General features: G+C 44.5%; 1 protein-coding gene across 1 annotated transcript in view; it reads left to right on the plus strand.

The window, feature by feature from the left end:
- Window positions 1-477: 477 nt before the first annotated feature.
- Window positions 478-14,581, plus strand: part of Vxn (vexin) — a 29,293-nt gene continuing 15,189 nt past the window's right edge. The window contains exons 1-2 of the mRNA XM_041667588.1: window positions 478-937; window positions 7,175-7,230. Coding sequence (XP_041523522.1) covers window positions 871-937; window positions 7,175-7,230 — 123 coding nt within the window. The 5' untranslated portion in view covers window positions 478-870. The remainder of the gene's footprint in view (window positions 938-7,174; window positions 7,231-14,581) is intronic.

Here is a 14,581-nt window from a genome sequence, read left to right on the forward strand (position 1 = left end):
TATATATATATATATATATATATATACAAATATATGGGAAAAATATAGCATATTCTTATATGCTTACATATTTTTATGAAATGTATATCAACTATGACATTTGTTTGTGTGTGTATATATATATGTGGGAAAAATATAGCATATTCTTAGGATATATAGCATAGAAAGATAAGGTAAGAAATACATTCAAATACAGAAAAATAATAAAAATATAGCTATCCTATAAATGGGTCCTTGAGAGTGTGCACTGTCTGTTGCATGGCTGTGCACACCTGTAGGGTTGTACAAATAAACACTAAACACTCACCTCCAGAAATGTAAGCCTTGTCGCAAGGGACTGAAGCAGATCTGTGGTGGAAAACAGTCCTTTTGTCTAAAATAGAAACTTTAAAGGGAGCCAAATTAACACATGACAAATGAAGATCCAGTTCCCCTGGAGGGAAAAAAAAAGTCCTTCCTTTTTGGAATGAGACCCGGGCATGACTGATAGCAAAACTGGCGTTTCCTTCAGCCAAGCTGGGCGCTAACCGAGTAGGCGATTTTACTTCGTCACTTCACAAAAGACTCCCAAATTCACTGCAGCAGGCTCTGCAAAATAAAAATGTTAAGTACATCCTAGCTGGGGGAGACGGAAGCCTTCGCGTTTCAATCAAAGGTTTGCAATAATAGGATTCGTTTAAAAAAAAAAAAAAAGACAGATGGGATTAGGAAATGTTGCGGTGGAGCCTGTCGTGAGAGGCACAGGCAATCAGTCTTTTGTGGACCTGCACAATGATCCCAGAACCAGAGTGGCTTAGGAAACCCTGGGACTAGGGCTCCCGAGAGAGGCCACCGGCTGCCGGACACCCTGCAGGGCAGGAGGCTGACACCATGCATCAGATCTACAGCTGCAGTGATGAGAATATTGAAGTTTTCACCACCGTGATTCCGTCCAAGGGTGAGTAACGATCGCCCTTGGAGTCCCCTACTGTGGCATCTCAGGCGGGAGGTGACTGATTGCTGTTGGACTAAGGTACACTGGTGCGTGGCACCCAGGGGTCCTGAGGTCTGCTGGCTTCTCCGTTTTGATGACTTTCGATTATCTCCCCCTTTCTGATTCTGAAAAGGGGGTACAAGGATAAACATCAATCATAGGGAAACAGTCTATCAAGACAGGGATGAGAGCAGTGTAGCGGTTCCTGCTTCACTTATTCCAACACGGGCAACCCAGCCGGCTCGGTGACAGGGACAGCAAGTGATTGTTAAGCAGACAGAGATGGAAACATAATTTCCAGGGTAGCCGACAGGCTTTTGCATTGTCTGCGGTGAGAAAGCAGGTTCTGAAAGGAGAATCAGCTGTCCCAAGGCCAACTCTGTCTGACTTGGGAGGAGGAAAGCTTCCCAGTGGCCTGACACCCAGAAAGGCAATGAAACTGAGCTCTGACTCCAGGCTGACTTCTCCACAGAAGCCCAGAATCACCTCACTCGGTACCACCAAAGGCAACACCTCAGAACCTTGGTTTTATAAGCCCTGGCTCCTGGCAATTGGTGCAAAACCCTGGGAAGGACTTTGCGAGACTGTCTTCCAGGGGAACGCTGGTGACCCAGGACAGAGCCCCTCTGCCTTGACATTGTTCTGACCCTGAAGCCCTTTGGCTTGCTGGGGCACAGGCTCACCCCTGTGTCACTGTGACGCTGCGATGAGACGGTCTGGGTGTTTGTTGGTACCCTAAGCCCACATTCAAACAATTCTTCTCTCCCTCCCCTCTGATGTCAGCCACAGACAAGGGGCTTGCTGGGGATGGGGGGGAAGGCGAGACTCAGTCTGGACCTAGACAGACAGCTGAAAATAAATTGAGATCTTGACATCTACTACAGTGGGAGGGGAAGGGAAGAAGAGGAGTTGGGAGAATGCCCATGTGTAGGAGGTGAAATTTTCTCTGGAGAGTCTGAAAGCCAACCTGTCTAAAGAGGAACCAGCTAGATCTGTGTGAATAGAAATGACCTTTCCATTAATTTTATCTCTGCATTTGTTTCTGTGCGGTTTCTTTTCTGGAGGGGTAGAGGGTTACGTTGCCTCTGATGAACCAGGAGCACATAAATGGGAAGCAAGTCCTGAACCACTGAACTGTCCCACAAGTCCTGTGGATACATACTGAGTGGGAAAGAAGAAAAAGCTGAAAATTTATCTATGCTCAATAGCATACTTGGAACCATAGACAATTCTGCAGAGTGTTTATGGACATATTTGGGGGGCAAAGTATGCAAAAAAGACTAGAAAGGGCCATATGTGATTTAAAAAAAAAAACAAAAAACAAAAACCCAGTGAGCTCCGTGGCCCCGGAGAAGGATGGAAGGAGACATAGACAAGGTGAAAAGGGTGTAAGATCTCATTGCTAATCCTTGGGAAGCAAACATCCTAGTATGTCTGTTTTCACTGAGAAGGGTAGCTCATGTCTGTCGTCCAAGCTGAGGCCTGAGGATCTCAGGACCAAGGCCAACTGTAGCATAGAGCAGCGCATTGTCCCCAAAGGAGAAGAACAAGTATATCTATTTCTTGTCATCTAAAAAGTAAGAAGAAAGCGTCCTCGATAAAGCGGCTATGAGATTTCTGCCGTTTCTGTGCTCTGTGACCTTGGACCAGCTACTTAACTCCTTCATGCATGAGTTCCCACTTCTGTAAAAGATAAACAAAATTTAGCTTCCAACGTTATCATGGAGAATAAATGGATTGATACACGGAGCTACTGCAATGGAATGGGCTTGATCGCTCAGCATCAAACATATCGCACACAAAGTGATTTATGTTTTCAGCTTGTATGTGTGGCCATGAATATGCTCACCAAAGATAAAAGTTTGGTCCTGTATTCTTTCTGTCTTCATCCATCATTGTGCCTTAAACTAAGTATTCATAGACTCTTCACTGCTAGGGACTAATTTTCTAGAAAGGATTATTTGCAGCTTTTGGAGGGTGGAGACGTCTCTTTCTATGCCTCGCTTTACCCTGGGGCCTCCTGAGAGCCTTCCAGCAGAAGGCTCCCATGGAGAGGAGCTGATGCTCTCAGTTCTGAGTCACTGCATATGGAATCAACCAATAACTCTTGCCCTAGGTTGCCTCCAGAGCTGCAGAAAGACCAGTTTACTCAACTTCGTCTAACAAGGTCTGAGTCCCCTGAGTGGGCCATTTCCCAGAGGCTATGCAGGATCCGTGGGCACCAATGAACAACAAATCTCCCCTGAACAGGCTCAGCAATGCAGATAGCAGAGCCTAGACAGCCTAGGTTAGGAGCAAGAGCCCTAAACCTGCTGTGGGGGTGCAATCTGTGGTCCCAGCACTTGAGAGGTTGAGATAGGAGAATCGTGATCTCCAGGCAAGCCTGGGTTAAACGTAAAACCCTATCTCAAAAAGATTGTGGAGGCTGGGCTCAATCAGCAAAGTGTCTTCGCACAAACACAAGGAACTGAGTCCAGACCTTCAGAACCAGGTAAAAAGCTGGGCAAGTGGCACCTGGCTATAACTCAGGAGGGTAGAGTCCAGTAGATCCTTGCAGCTCGTCAGCAGCCGGGTTAGCCAAATTGATGAGCTATCGAATGATGAGTTCAATGAGAGACCCATCTCAAACTAAACAATAAAATATAGAAACCAATGAAGAAAAGCCATTCAGTGTCAACCTCTGCCCCCGGCAAGCACACGCACAGCACACAGGTACACATACCATGACACATGTACAAACACACTAACAAGTGCATACTCCACAACTCACATGGACACACACATTAACAAGTACATACACCATAACACACACTAAAAAGTACATATTCCACAATATACACACATACATAACACACTAATGGGTAGATGCACTGCAACACACATACATACACACTCTAACAAGTACATAAATCACACCACATGCACACACACACACACACACACACACTCACAGTGTGGCCTCCACTCTTTGATGAATTGAGTGAATGTTGTATCCCTAGAGACTCATGATGCCGTGGGACCCATGCTGCATGACAACCCAGAGTAGAGATGAGGGTGACCGGCCATCACCATCAGGCTCAACTTGAGCCATAATCATAACTGTTTGCTACTTCTCTTTCCAATGTATGTGTGTTGGGATCAGGCTGATAGTTACACTGTTCAATGGAGCTGTCTTACTACCTTGTAACATTATGGTACTTTTAATGTATTTGTTTTAATGTGCATTAGCGTTTTGCCATAGGAAGTTTCAGGTCCCCTGAAAGTTGAGTTACATACAGTTGTGAGCCGACATATGGGTTCAAGGAGCTAAACTTGGGTCCTCTGGAAGAGCAGTCAGTGCTCTTAACCCCTGAGCCATCTCTCCAGCCCCGTTTCTAACGTATCTTAAAACAGACCATAGCCAACTCTGTAGCTGAGACTGTGTGTGTCCTCTTCTATTCTAGAGAGAAAGAGCCCTTTCAGGAAATGTGTGTTGTAGACATAGCTCATGGTGACTTCTAAAGATGGAAGCTGTATTCCACTCAGATGTTGCACCAGAACTTACTTCCTACAAGCACCCCAGAGAAGGGTTGGGGAGCCAGGGAACAGCAGAGGGCAGTGAGATAGACAGCGAGAAGTTCCCCGCTGAAGCAGGAGCAGCCATCATTACCTTCTCTTCCTCCTGCCTTCATCTGGCAGAAAAGTTCTTGGACCACACTATTTCCTGGGTGCTTGCTCTTTGCCAGGTTCTGGGCAAGGGCTTCATGAAGGCTGGTTCCTTTACCCCTTGACATAACCTTCTACTTAAGTGCCACTATTATTCCTGTCTGTCACATGAAGAAAGGGAGGCTTTGAGAGAGTGAGAAAATAGCCTGTCAGGTTCATGTTCACAAGCAGCTGGAGGAAGTTGGAGTCCCTGGCTGTCAGTCAGTGTATCAGTCAGCATGTTGAACTCCAGGCTTCATGACTACGAGGACTTTGCAGAAAATAACAGGGGCAGCTCTCTTTTTTATTTTTTAAATTGAGCTATATATTTTTCTCTGCTCCCTCCCTTTCTACCCTCTCCCAAGATCCCAGTGCTCCCAATTTACTCAGGAGATTTTGTCTTTTTCTCCTTCCCATGTAGATCCATGTAAATCTCTCTTAGGGTCCTCATTGTTGTCTAGGTTCTCTGGGATTGTGAATTGTAGGCTGGTTTTCTTTCTTTATGTCTAAAAGCCACTTATGAGTGAGTACATGTGATATTTTCTTATTGTATCTGGGTTGCCTCACTCAACATGATGTTTTCTAGCTCCATCCATTTGCCTGCAAATTTCAAAGATGTTATTTGTTTTTCTGCTGTGTAGTACCCCATTGTGTAAATGTACCACATTTTCCTTATCCATTCTTCGGTCAAGGGGCATTTAGGCTGTTTTCAGGTTCTGGCTATGACAAACAAAGCTACTATAAACATAGTTGAGCACATGTCCTTGTGGTATGACTGAGAATCCTTTGGGTATATAGCCAAAAATCGTATTGCTGGGTCTTGAGGTAGGTTCTTTCCTAATTTTCTGAGAAGTTGCCATACTGATATCCAAAGTGACTTACCAGTTTGCACTCCCACCAGTAATGGAGGTGTGTTCCCTTTACCCCACAACCTCTCCAACATAAGCTGTCATCAGTGTTTTTGATCTTGGCCATTCTTACAGGTGTAAAAGGCTATCTCAAAGTTGTTTTGATTTGCATTTCTCCGATGGCTAAGGACGTTGAGCATTTGTTTAAGTGTCTTTCAGCCATTTTAGATTCATCTGTTGAGAGTCCTCTGTTTAGGTCTGTACCCCATATCTTTATTGGATTATTTGTTCTTTTGATGACCAGTTTCTTGAGTTCCTTGCCTACTTTGGAGATCAGCCCTCTGTCCGATGTGGGGTTGGTGTAGACATTTTCCCATCTGTAGGCTACCATTATGTCTTGTTGACTGTGTCTTTTGCTTTACAGAAGCTCCAGTTTCAGGAGGAAGGACGGCACTCTTATGCCACTGATTTGATATGTGTTGAGAAGTCAACCAGGATAGAGACAAAGCAGGATTTGGGTCGCAGTAGATCATAGCGATATAAAAGGTAGACATAGATATGACTGGGCATAGGGTGACATAAAACATACAAGATCAAACATTACAGATATGTTCCCCTGATGTGAGGAATCTCAAGTGGTCAGCTTCAGGAAATGAAATTCTAATTACCAGAGCTGAGGACAGTGGCTGTTACTATAATAAGATCCACACCACGGCCCAGCAAAGCACTGTAACTTTTTAATAGCTAACTGATTTAAATTTTTTTCCAGATAGGGTTCTTCTGTTAACCCAGGCTAGCTAGAATTCACTATGTACCCAAGGATGCCTTTGAACTCCTTATCCTCCTCCTGTCTCCACTTCCCAAATTCTGAGATTACAGATGTAAACCAACACACCAGGTTTCATGTGGTCCTGAGGGTCAACTCCAGAACTGCATGCATCGCAAGCAAGCATGCTAGCAACTAAGCTACCTTTCCTACTAAGAAGATTTTAAGTTGTGGTATTCACACACTCACATACACATACATGCATACACAGACAGACACACACACACACACACACACACACACACACACACACACACGCACAGAGTACAAGTTACCATTTACCCACACCAGATGTACAGATCACTGGCGTGTACCTTCATTGTGCTGCACACCACAGCCCCTGTCCATCTCCTGACTTTTTCATTGGCCCAAACAGAAACTCTATGCTAATAACAATAATGCCCCACTCCTCCAGCCTCCCAGGTCCTGGGAATGATCATTCTGTTTTGCATCTGTTTATGATGTCAACTGCCCTATATACTCACATAGGTAGAGTCATTCATGGAATATCTCTTCTTTTGTCTCATTTAACCTGGCCCCATCTCTTAAAAGGTTTACGCATGCTCCCTTTACTTTTCAAGGCTGAGCAGTGTTCCAGTGTGTGGGTATACCATATTTATCCATTCATCTGTTGATGGGCACTGGGTTCTTAGCAACCTTTAGCTATTGCAAATGATGCTATAGAAATTTTGTTGTAGTCAAGCTGAGTGACATCTTAAATTGCAGTGGGACTCAAGCTTTTTCTTCCCAATCCCTTCCCAGTAGCCCCCCCCCCAACCAGGACCAAACATTCTCAGGTCTGTACCGTAGCATCTTCTAAGACCATTTCTTTATCTCTTTCAGTGTCCAGTCCATCCAGAAGAAGAGTCAAAAGCTCTCAGCATCTCTTGACCAAAAACGTAAGAAATTCTATTTAGTTTTGATCCTCTTTGACTGACTTTCAGTACAAAAACAACGGTGGCTTCTTGACTCCTGCTCTCTCGCCTGCTCTCAAGGATGAGAAGGCAAGAGTGTCTCACGTGGTTGTTTGTCCATTTATCCATAATAGCTGGCAAATACCAACCATACACCAAAGAGTCCCCCGAGAGACTCCTCATTTTGCCATTTTCCCCGGGTGCAGGGGAGACCTACTCTGTGTGTGCAGAGTTCATAATGCGGCTGTAGCAGCCTGGTCTGCACATTTGTAATGTAACTTTTTCTCACCATTATAGATAGCAGTGAATCACTGGTACAATTCCTTATGGTGTAGGTTTCCTAGCAGAATGAACAGGTAACAGAGTGAGAACAGCTCATTCATCCACCCACCCATCCATGCCTCAGGTACTGGCATTTCTGGTATGTCAGAGAAGCTGTGGTGGATGTACAGAATCTGAGAGTAATTTTGTTGCTTGCTTGCTTGCTTGCTTGCTTGAGAGTCCTCATGCAGTTCAGTCTGTCTGCAAGCCCACCACGCAGCCCTAGCTAGCCAGAAACATGAAATATTCTTGCCTCAACCTCCCAAATGCTGAGATCACAGGCATGGCTTTTTAAGAAATTGGGTTTACTTACAGATTTGTCTGGCAATGCCAGGAATTCTGAACAATTCAGGGGTTTCCAGCCTTGCACTGTCCTTTTCCTGCAGCCTCGCTTTGAATTTTGAATTGTGCTTTGGAATTTTTAATGCATTAGGGTTGTTTGCACACTCTTAGAGGCTAAGGATGCTATGGCTTCTCACCGCGCACACACATCTCCTTATGTCAGAACTATCAATGTCTGCGCTGTATTGCAAAAGGAGGACTGATTGGTTCCTCTTGATGACGTGGAGTTGTTATCATAAATTTTACACAGTACTGTTAAGGATTTTTTAGGTATTGTAATTTAAAAAAATCTTTTCTCTCTTCTAAATTTTTTTTTTAATTAAAAAGGGTTTATTTGTTGTTCTGATAAACATTCTTTATATTTTCTTTTAAAGAACACAGGAACATTGATCACCCTCAACAGGGCAGAGAGGCCAGGCGGTAACAAGAGCATTGCCTACTACAGCTTTCTTATACTCCAATTCCAAATCATTACAAAACCTCAAACCCTGCAGCGATCCCCAATTCAGCATCACAGAATTCTGAGACGCTATACAATAGAGTAGAAAATGCAAAAAGTTTGTAGTCAAATTGCCTATGTGCAAACCCCAGCTCCATCAACTTCTCTTTGTTTGAGTCAGTTGCCCAACTGCCCTAGAACTCTGCTTCCTTACCTTTAGGATGAGGTTGAAACAAACATGTATCTCAAGGAGAAGGGACAAAGAACACACAGCAAGTGTCTAGTTTACAGATCATCACATATCAAACATTCAATAAATGTAGGTATGCATTTTTTTATTTGGGTTTGTTTTATTTCGTTGAGATAGGGTCTCAGTATGTAGTTCTGACTGGCATGGAACTCTCTATGTAGACCAGGATGACCTTGAAGTTGCAACCTTTAGGTGATGCACATGGATATAATAGAAGTAGCTTAAGAGAAGTCGCCCACACAAGGAGTGGGTCTGTTAAACTTTCCAGGATAAGGAGCCTTTGGTAATAAGTAGGAAAGTTGGCAAGAGGAAAATCCACCTACCTCTGCCTGCCAAGTGCTGAATTAAAGGTGTATATTACCATATCCAGCTGTCTTAGGGTTTTATTGCTGTGAAGAGACACCATGACCATGACAACTCTCATAAAGGAAAACATGTAACTGGGGCTGGCTTACAATTTCAGAGGTTTAGTCCATTATCATCATAGCAGGGAGCATGGCAGCGTGCAGGCAGACATGGTGCTGGAGAAGAAGCTGAGAGTTCTACATTTTGATCTTCAGGCAGCAGAAGGGGGCTACCATACTAGGCCTAGCCTAAGCATATAAGACCTCAAAACCCACCCTCCAACAAGGCCACACGTACTCCAACAAGGTCACACCTCACTACAGGACAAGCATTCAAACACATGAATCAATGAGGGCCATTTCTATTCAGGCCACCAAACCAGCCATTGGTGTGTTTTTAAGTGAAAAATGTCCATATACTATAAGATAATTATGCTTATTGTCTGACAATGGATTATTTTTGTGAATTGCTTTTATTCAGTTAACAATAGATCTTGAGAATCTTTCCATGACAAAAATTTGTGAGTATCTGTGAGATATATATATATATATATATATATATATATATATATATATATATATCCTTGTCAATGGCTACATAACATTCCAATATATGAATTATTAGTTTTTATTTACCCAAGTCAAATCTGGAATTTTTAAATTCATTATCCAAAGTCACCAATAAATAGAGTTTCTCCACGATTTCTATTAAGATGAGGCCCCACAGAAGGTTCTTGTGGATATCATTATGTTCTTATATGTTTATTCTTATACGTCTTTGAGGATAAATTTGTAGATGTGAAGAGACTGGTCGGGAGGATTAGAAGGCTTTTGTAGTCATTGCCAAAGTCCTTCAACAACCTCTTTTCTAGAACGCCATGCCAATACCGCAGGATATTCCTGTTGTTAACGCTTTCCCAGGCTGATAGATGGAAACGCCTTATTATTTTATTTTGCATTTCTTCCATTTTAGTGTAGTTCTTCATTTCTTTCATAGATTTATTGACCATTCAATATTTTTCCTGTGGGTTCTTTATTCATCTCCTTTGCCTGCTTTTATGTCAGTTGTATATCTTTTTTAAATTTATTTATTTTTATTTTATGTGCCTTGGTATTTTACCATGGGTGTTGGGTTGCCTGGACTGGAGTTACAGACAGTTGTGAGCTGCCATGTGGGTACTGGGAATTGAACCTGGGTCCTCTGGAAATTACTCCGTGTTCTTAACCACTGAGCCATCTCTCCAGCCCAGGGAATATCTTTTTATAAGGGCTTTTGGAAGCCTTTGCTATATTAGGAAGGAGGAAGGTTGTGAGTCATGAGATCCTGACCTCACTCATAATCCCTGAGAACTAACAACTCAGTTCATGATGGAGATGGAAGGGAAGGATTGTTCACAGATAATTCAGTCAGGAAACTTCATTGAGGGTGATTCAGCCTTGGCCAATAGCTGCCCAGCTCCCCGTCTGTTTACAAAGCTCAGGCTACAGAACACACAGGCCAGGCTAGACAGGACAACTCAAGACTGAAATCCTTGTCTTGGTGACGTGAGGAGGGGGCGTGGGGCTTCTGTCCAGTTCTCCAGTGTGGCATCCTGAAAGTACCACAGGAAGTCCCACCCTACTGTGCACGGACACCAACACTGACAGATTGACAGAGTTCATTTGCATCTCCTGTCGCTCCTCGGGCCGCCATGTGGATGGAAATGCATTTCCTTCCTCCTCCAAGAATACCGCTTTCCTCTCTGACTCATCCTCAGGGCCCAAGTTGCTTCCTCTGGGACTCCACGTGAGCGGCGTTTTCTTCCAAATGCGAAGGCACATCCCCCTTCTCGGGAGTGCTTTCTCTCCCTCCCTCTCCTTTTTCTCTCCTTTTCTGATTCCCAGTCTGTTTTATTGACGTCCTAATCATCCCGATGCCTGTGAATGTCATAGAAATCTCTCAAGAGACTGCACCCACACAAGGCATGGATCTGTTAAGCATCCCAAGATAATGGAGCCCTTTGATAATAAGCAGGGGAGCTGGCGAGAGGAAAGACAGAGAAACAGGATTGGAAATATCACTTTGTCCCCAAATTTGATGCTTGGTGGGGACATCTGTGTAGAATCTCCTGGCGTATTCACAAAGCATTCGATTGTACTTGAAAATTCCCAGCTGGGTATAGGTGCTTCTGCGGTTTTACAGAGAGCTTTTACTCAGGAGCCATGAAACTGTGGTACTCTCTGGTTCTATAAGGGCAGCTCTATGACCTTAAGAAAGACACAAAGCTCCCTTTGACCTTAATTTCCCTGTGTGTAAAATTTTAGAGTCTGCTTGAACATTTCTATAGATTCCTTCTGCCCCAAACCACGATTGTGTCCCACCATCTAGGTCTCAGCTGTCTAATTCATCTGACCTCCCAGCTGGCAAACAACAGGGGCTTGAGGTGTCAGGGAATGGACTTCCCAGAAATGTGATAAGTTAACACTTTGGTAGACAGTGTGATCTTAGCCTAGGACAGGAAAAACCATCACCAAATTCTTGTTTTCCCTCCTCTGCCCAATTAACATCTCATGCTCCCGCCCCACTTCTCAGGTCTTAGCTCTAAACTCAGGATGCTAAGGACATGCTCACAGACTGCTTTGCTCTACAGATACTGGCAGTAAGTTCTACAGACAGGAAAACAAGCCAGGGGCTCAGCAGCCAGCTCTTGTCACACTTTGGGGTACTGTGGAATGTACACTAAGGAAATAGGTAACCCTAAGTGATGACTCGGAAAGTAGCGCGCGTGCAAACACACACACGCGCACACACACACATACACATACACACATACAAACACACATACACACACGTGCAAACACACACACACGTGCAAACACACACGTGCAAACACACACACGCACACACACATACACACATACAAACACACACACACACACACGAACTTTTCTCAGCCTTCCTCAAAGTCTTGCAGGGAACCAAGTAAGTTACCATTTCTGAAATGCCCAGAGCAGGAAAAGGCAAGGATTGTCAGGCCAGTGATGATCCCAAATGCTCAGAATAACCCCCAGTTTTCCCCAAAGATGCGACTGGTTCCTAAATGGATCAGAGAAGAGTGAATGTCCTACCCAATTTAAGACCAAATGTGTGATCTTCAATTTCTAGGCAAAGGGCTCTTTGTGGTAAATTGAAAGAAAGAGTGATGGCTTCTCTTCTGGTCCTCTGTGGGAGAAATGAAGATTAGGTCTTCAGAACACTTCAACATACTTACAAATCAGACAGGTGAATGTGTGCCCTGAAGACATCAGGGATCTTTGCTAATAACAGGCATTGATTCTGTTAGTCCAGCAAGGGTGAGCATGAATATCCCTACTCTGCTCAATTACTGAGTGTCAAAACTGGGCCTTAAGGTCTTAGAACGTGGCTGAGTTGGTTGAATGTTTGCTTACCATGCATGCAGCTCTGGGTTTGAACCCCAGCTTGGTGTATTCACAGCATTCTGCAGGTGGAGGCAGGAAGGTCAGAAGTTCAAAGACATCCTTCGGCTACATAGCAAGTTGGAGGCTAGCCTAGACCACGTGACCTTATTAAAAATAAAGTATCTGGAGCTGGAACTCAGGCTGACCGGAGCCCAAATGGAGTTATCTTGTTCTTCATTGGTAATCTGATAGGAGACGGAGATTTTATTATTTTAATATGCATTTAGTCACTAGTGTTCAGCAAATTTGTGGGGTTTGCTCATATTTTCCCTCCATTTTTCTATTGTTTTTTCAATTTTATCATGTGGTAAAGAGTCTTATGAACATATGTAATGCTGTGTGTCATATTAAGCTATAGTCTGTTTTAGTGTTTGTTGTTCAACACACAACTTTGACCTGACTTATCACCCAAACCAAATAGAGACACTTTCCCGTGGTGACCTGATATTTATATTCCAACCGTATCATTAAAGATACAGTGTCCTCCACTGACTTGAAACACCACTCTGTTATCATGTCTTTAAAAGCCCATTTATTTCTGCTCTGGAATCCCCCAACACCAGCACTGTAGTTCTGTGTAGTCAACTGAAGCAGGTCTGCCAAAAGCTAGGCCATCAGGACTGAGCCCATCCTCCTGACTCGCAGATGCACGGGAGCCCAGAGTGGACACAGAATGGGCCCTTGCAGGGCAGCTGTGCCCAGAAGGAAGTGGCGGGGGCAGTGCAAGCCTTGGGGAGGCTGCAGTGTTATGGAATACGGCAGCATCTAATGAATGAGACTCATGGAGTAAGGACAATCAGCATGAATGACTCTGTGTCCTGCAGAGGGATAAAATATGCAGAATCTGCTCCCTGGCTGCCAAGATTCCCTTCACGACTCCCCGTGTTAAGATAAAATGGTGGCTATTATTTGTCTCCTGGGTTTACGTTTTTGAATTTTCTCAGTGATTTAAGTCCAGCTGTCCCTCAGTACCCTCGGGGATTGGTTCCAAGACATCCACAGATACCAGCCTTCACAGGCTCATGTTCCCTGTGTAAATGGCACAGCCTGTGCATTCAGTCCGTACACACACTCGCGACACTCTCTCTTCTCCAGGTCACACACTGCCTAAAGAGAATGCAATGCTGTCACTGCTGCTGCGTGCTGTCAGCTAGGGGATGAAGAGCGACCTCTGTGCACAGTGTAGTGGCAGGTGGCTTTTAAAGCAGAACCATTAAGAACGTCGTACAATAGTTTGATCTTATCTTCTCCCTCCCTCCAGCTTCCCCTCTCCCCCAGATCCTTCCAATCCCACCCAACTTCAAGTTCCTTCCCTCTCTTTAACACAAACAGAACCAACAACCCATCATGGGGTCAGATCTGTGTTGGCACCTGCCCTGGAGTGTGGCTGATACACCCAGTGTCACTCCGTTGAAGAAAAACTGAGTTTTCCTCTCCTCATGGCTGTCAGCTGCGAATAGCTTCTGGGCAAGGGGTGGGACTTCATGCCCACAGTCCTTCCTCCATGCTGGGTTATGTCTGTCTTGAGCTTCTGCATGCTACAGCATCCTGCAAACCCATATGTGTGCCTTCCCTATTTCATCTAGAAGGCTGTGGCCTTACAGTCACCCACCACCTCTGGCTCTTACCATCTCTGCCCTCTTTCTGCATAGGCAAATATAATCTTTTATTAACACTTCTCACGCCATGTATTTTGATCATATCTACTACCACTCCTCTTCATCACTCCTCCCACATCCCCCCCCCCCATGCTGTCTTATCTGCTTCTGGGGGTGAGGCCATCCATCGAAGAATGGTTGACCTTCCAGAGGTGACACCATTGAAGAGAAACTCCCTTCCAGAGAAGCCACCAACTGTCAATAGCTTTTCAGCTTGGGGTGGGGGCTCATGATCCCCCTCCTCCCTCGTGTTGGAATGTGGATTCGCTTGATCTTGTGCGAGTAACCACAGCTGCTGTGAGTTCCTCAATGGCCCCTGATGGTCAGGTTATTGATGTACCATTTGTGGCTGAGCACTACTAGCAGGCGATAGTAATGAAACCACCTTAGCTTTTAGCCCTCCCTTCTGAGTTTCTGCGATCTCCACTCAATGAAAATTCACTTCCTACCACCCTGATCCAGGCTCCTTACAGTTCCCTTGTGCACATGAGGTGGGTGCGGGGCAGCCCCAGCACTGGGGGAC

Source organism: Microtus oregoni, unplaced genomic scaffold (genome assembly GCF_018167655.1).
Source record: "Microtus oregoni isolate MIOR12 unplaced genomic scaffold, Mior012 000017F_ref0000208, whole genome shotgun sequence".
Taxonomy (NCBI): Eukaryota; Metazoa; Chordata; class Mammalia; order Rodentia; family Cricetidae; genus Microtus; species Microtus oregoni.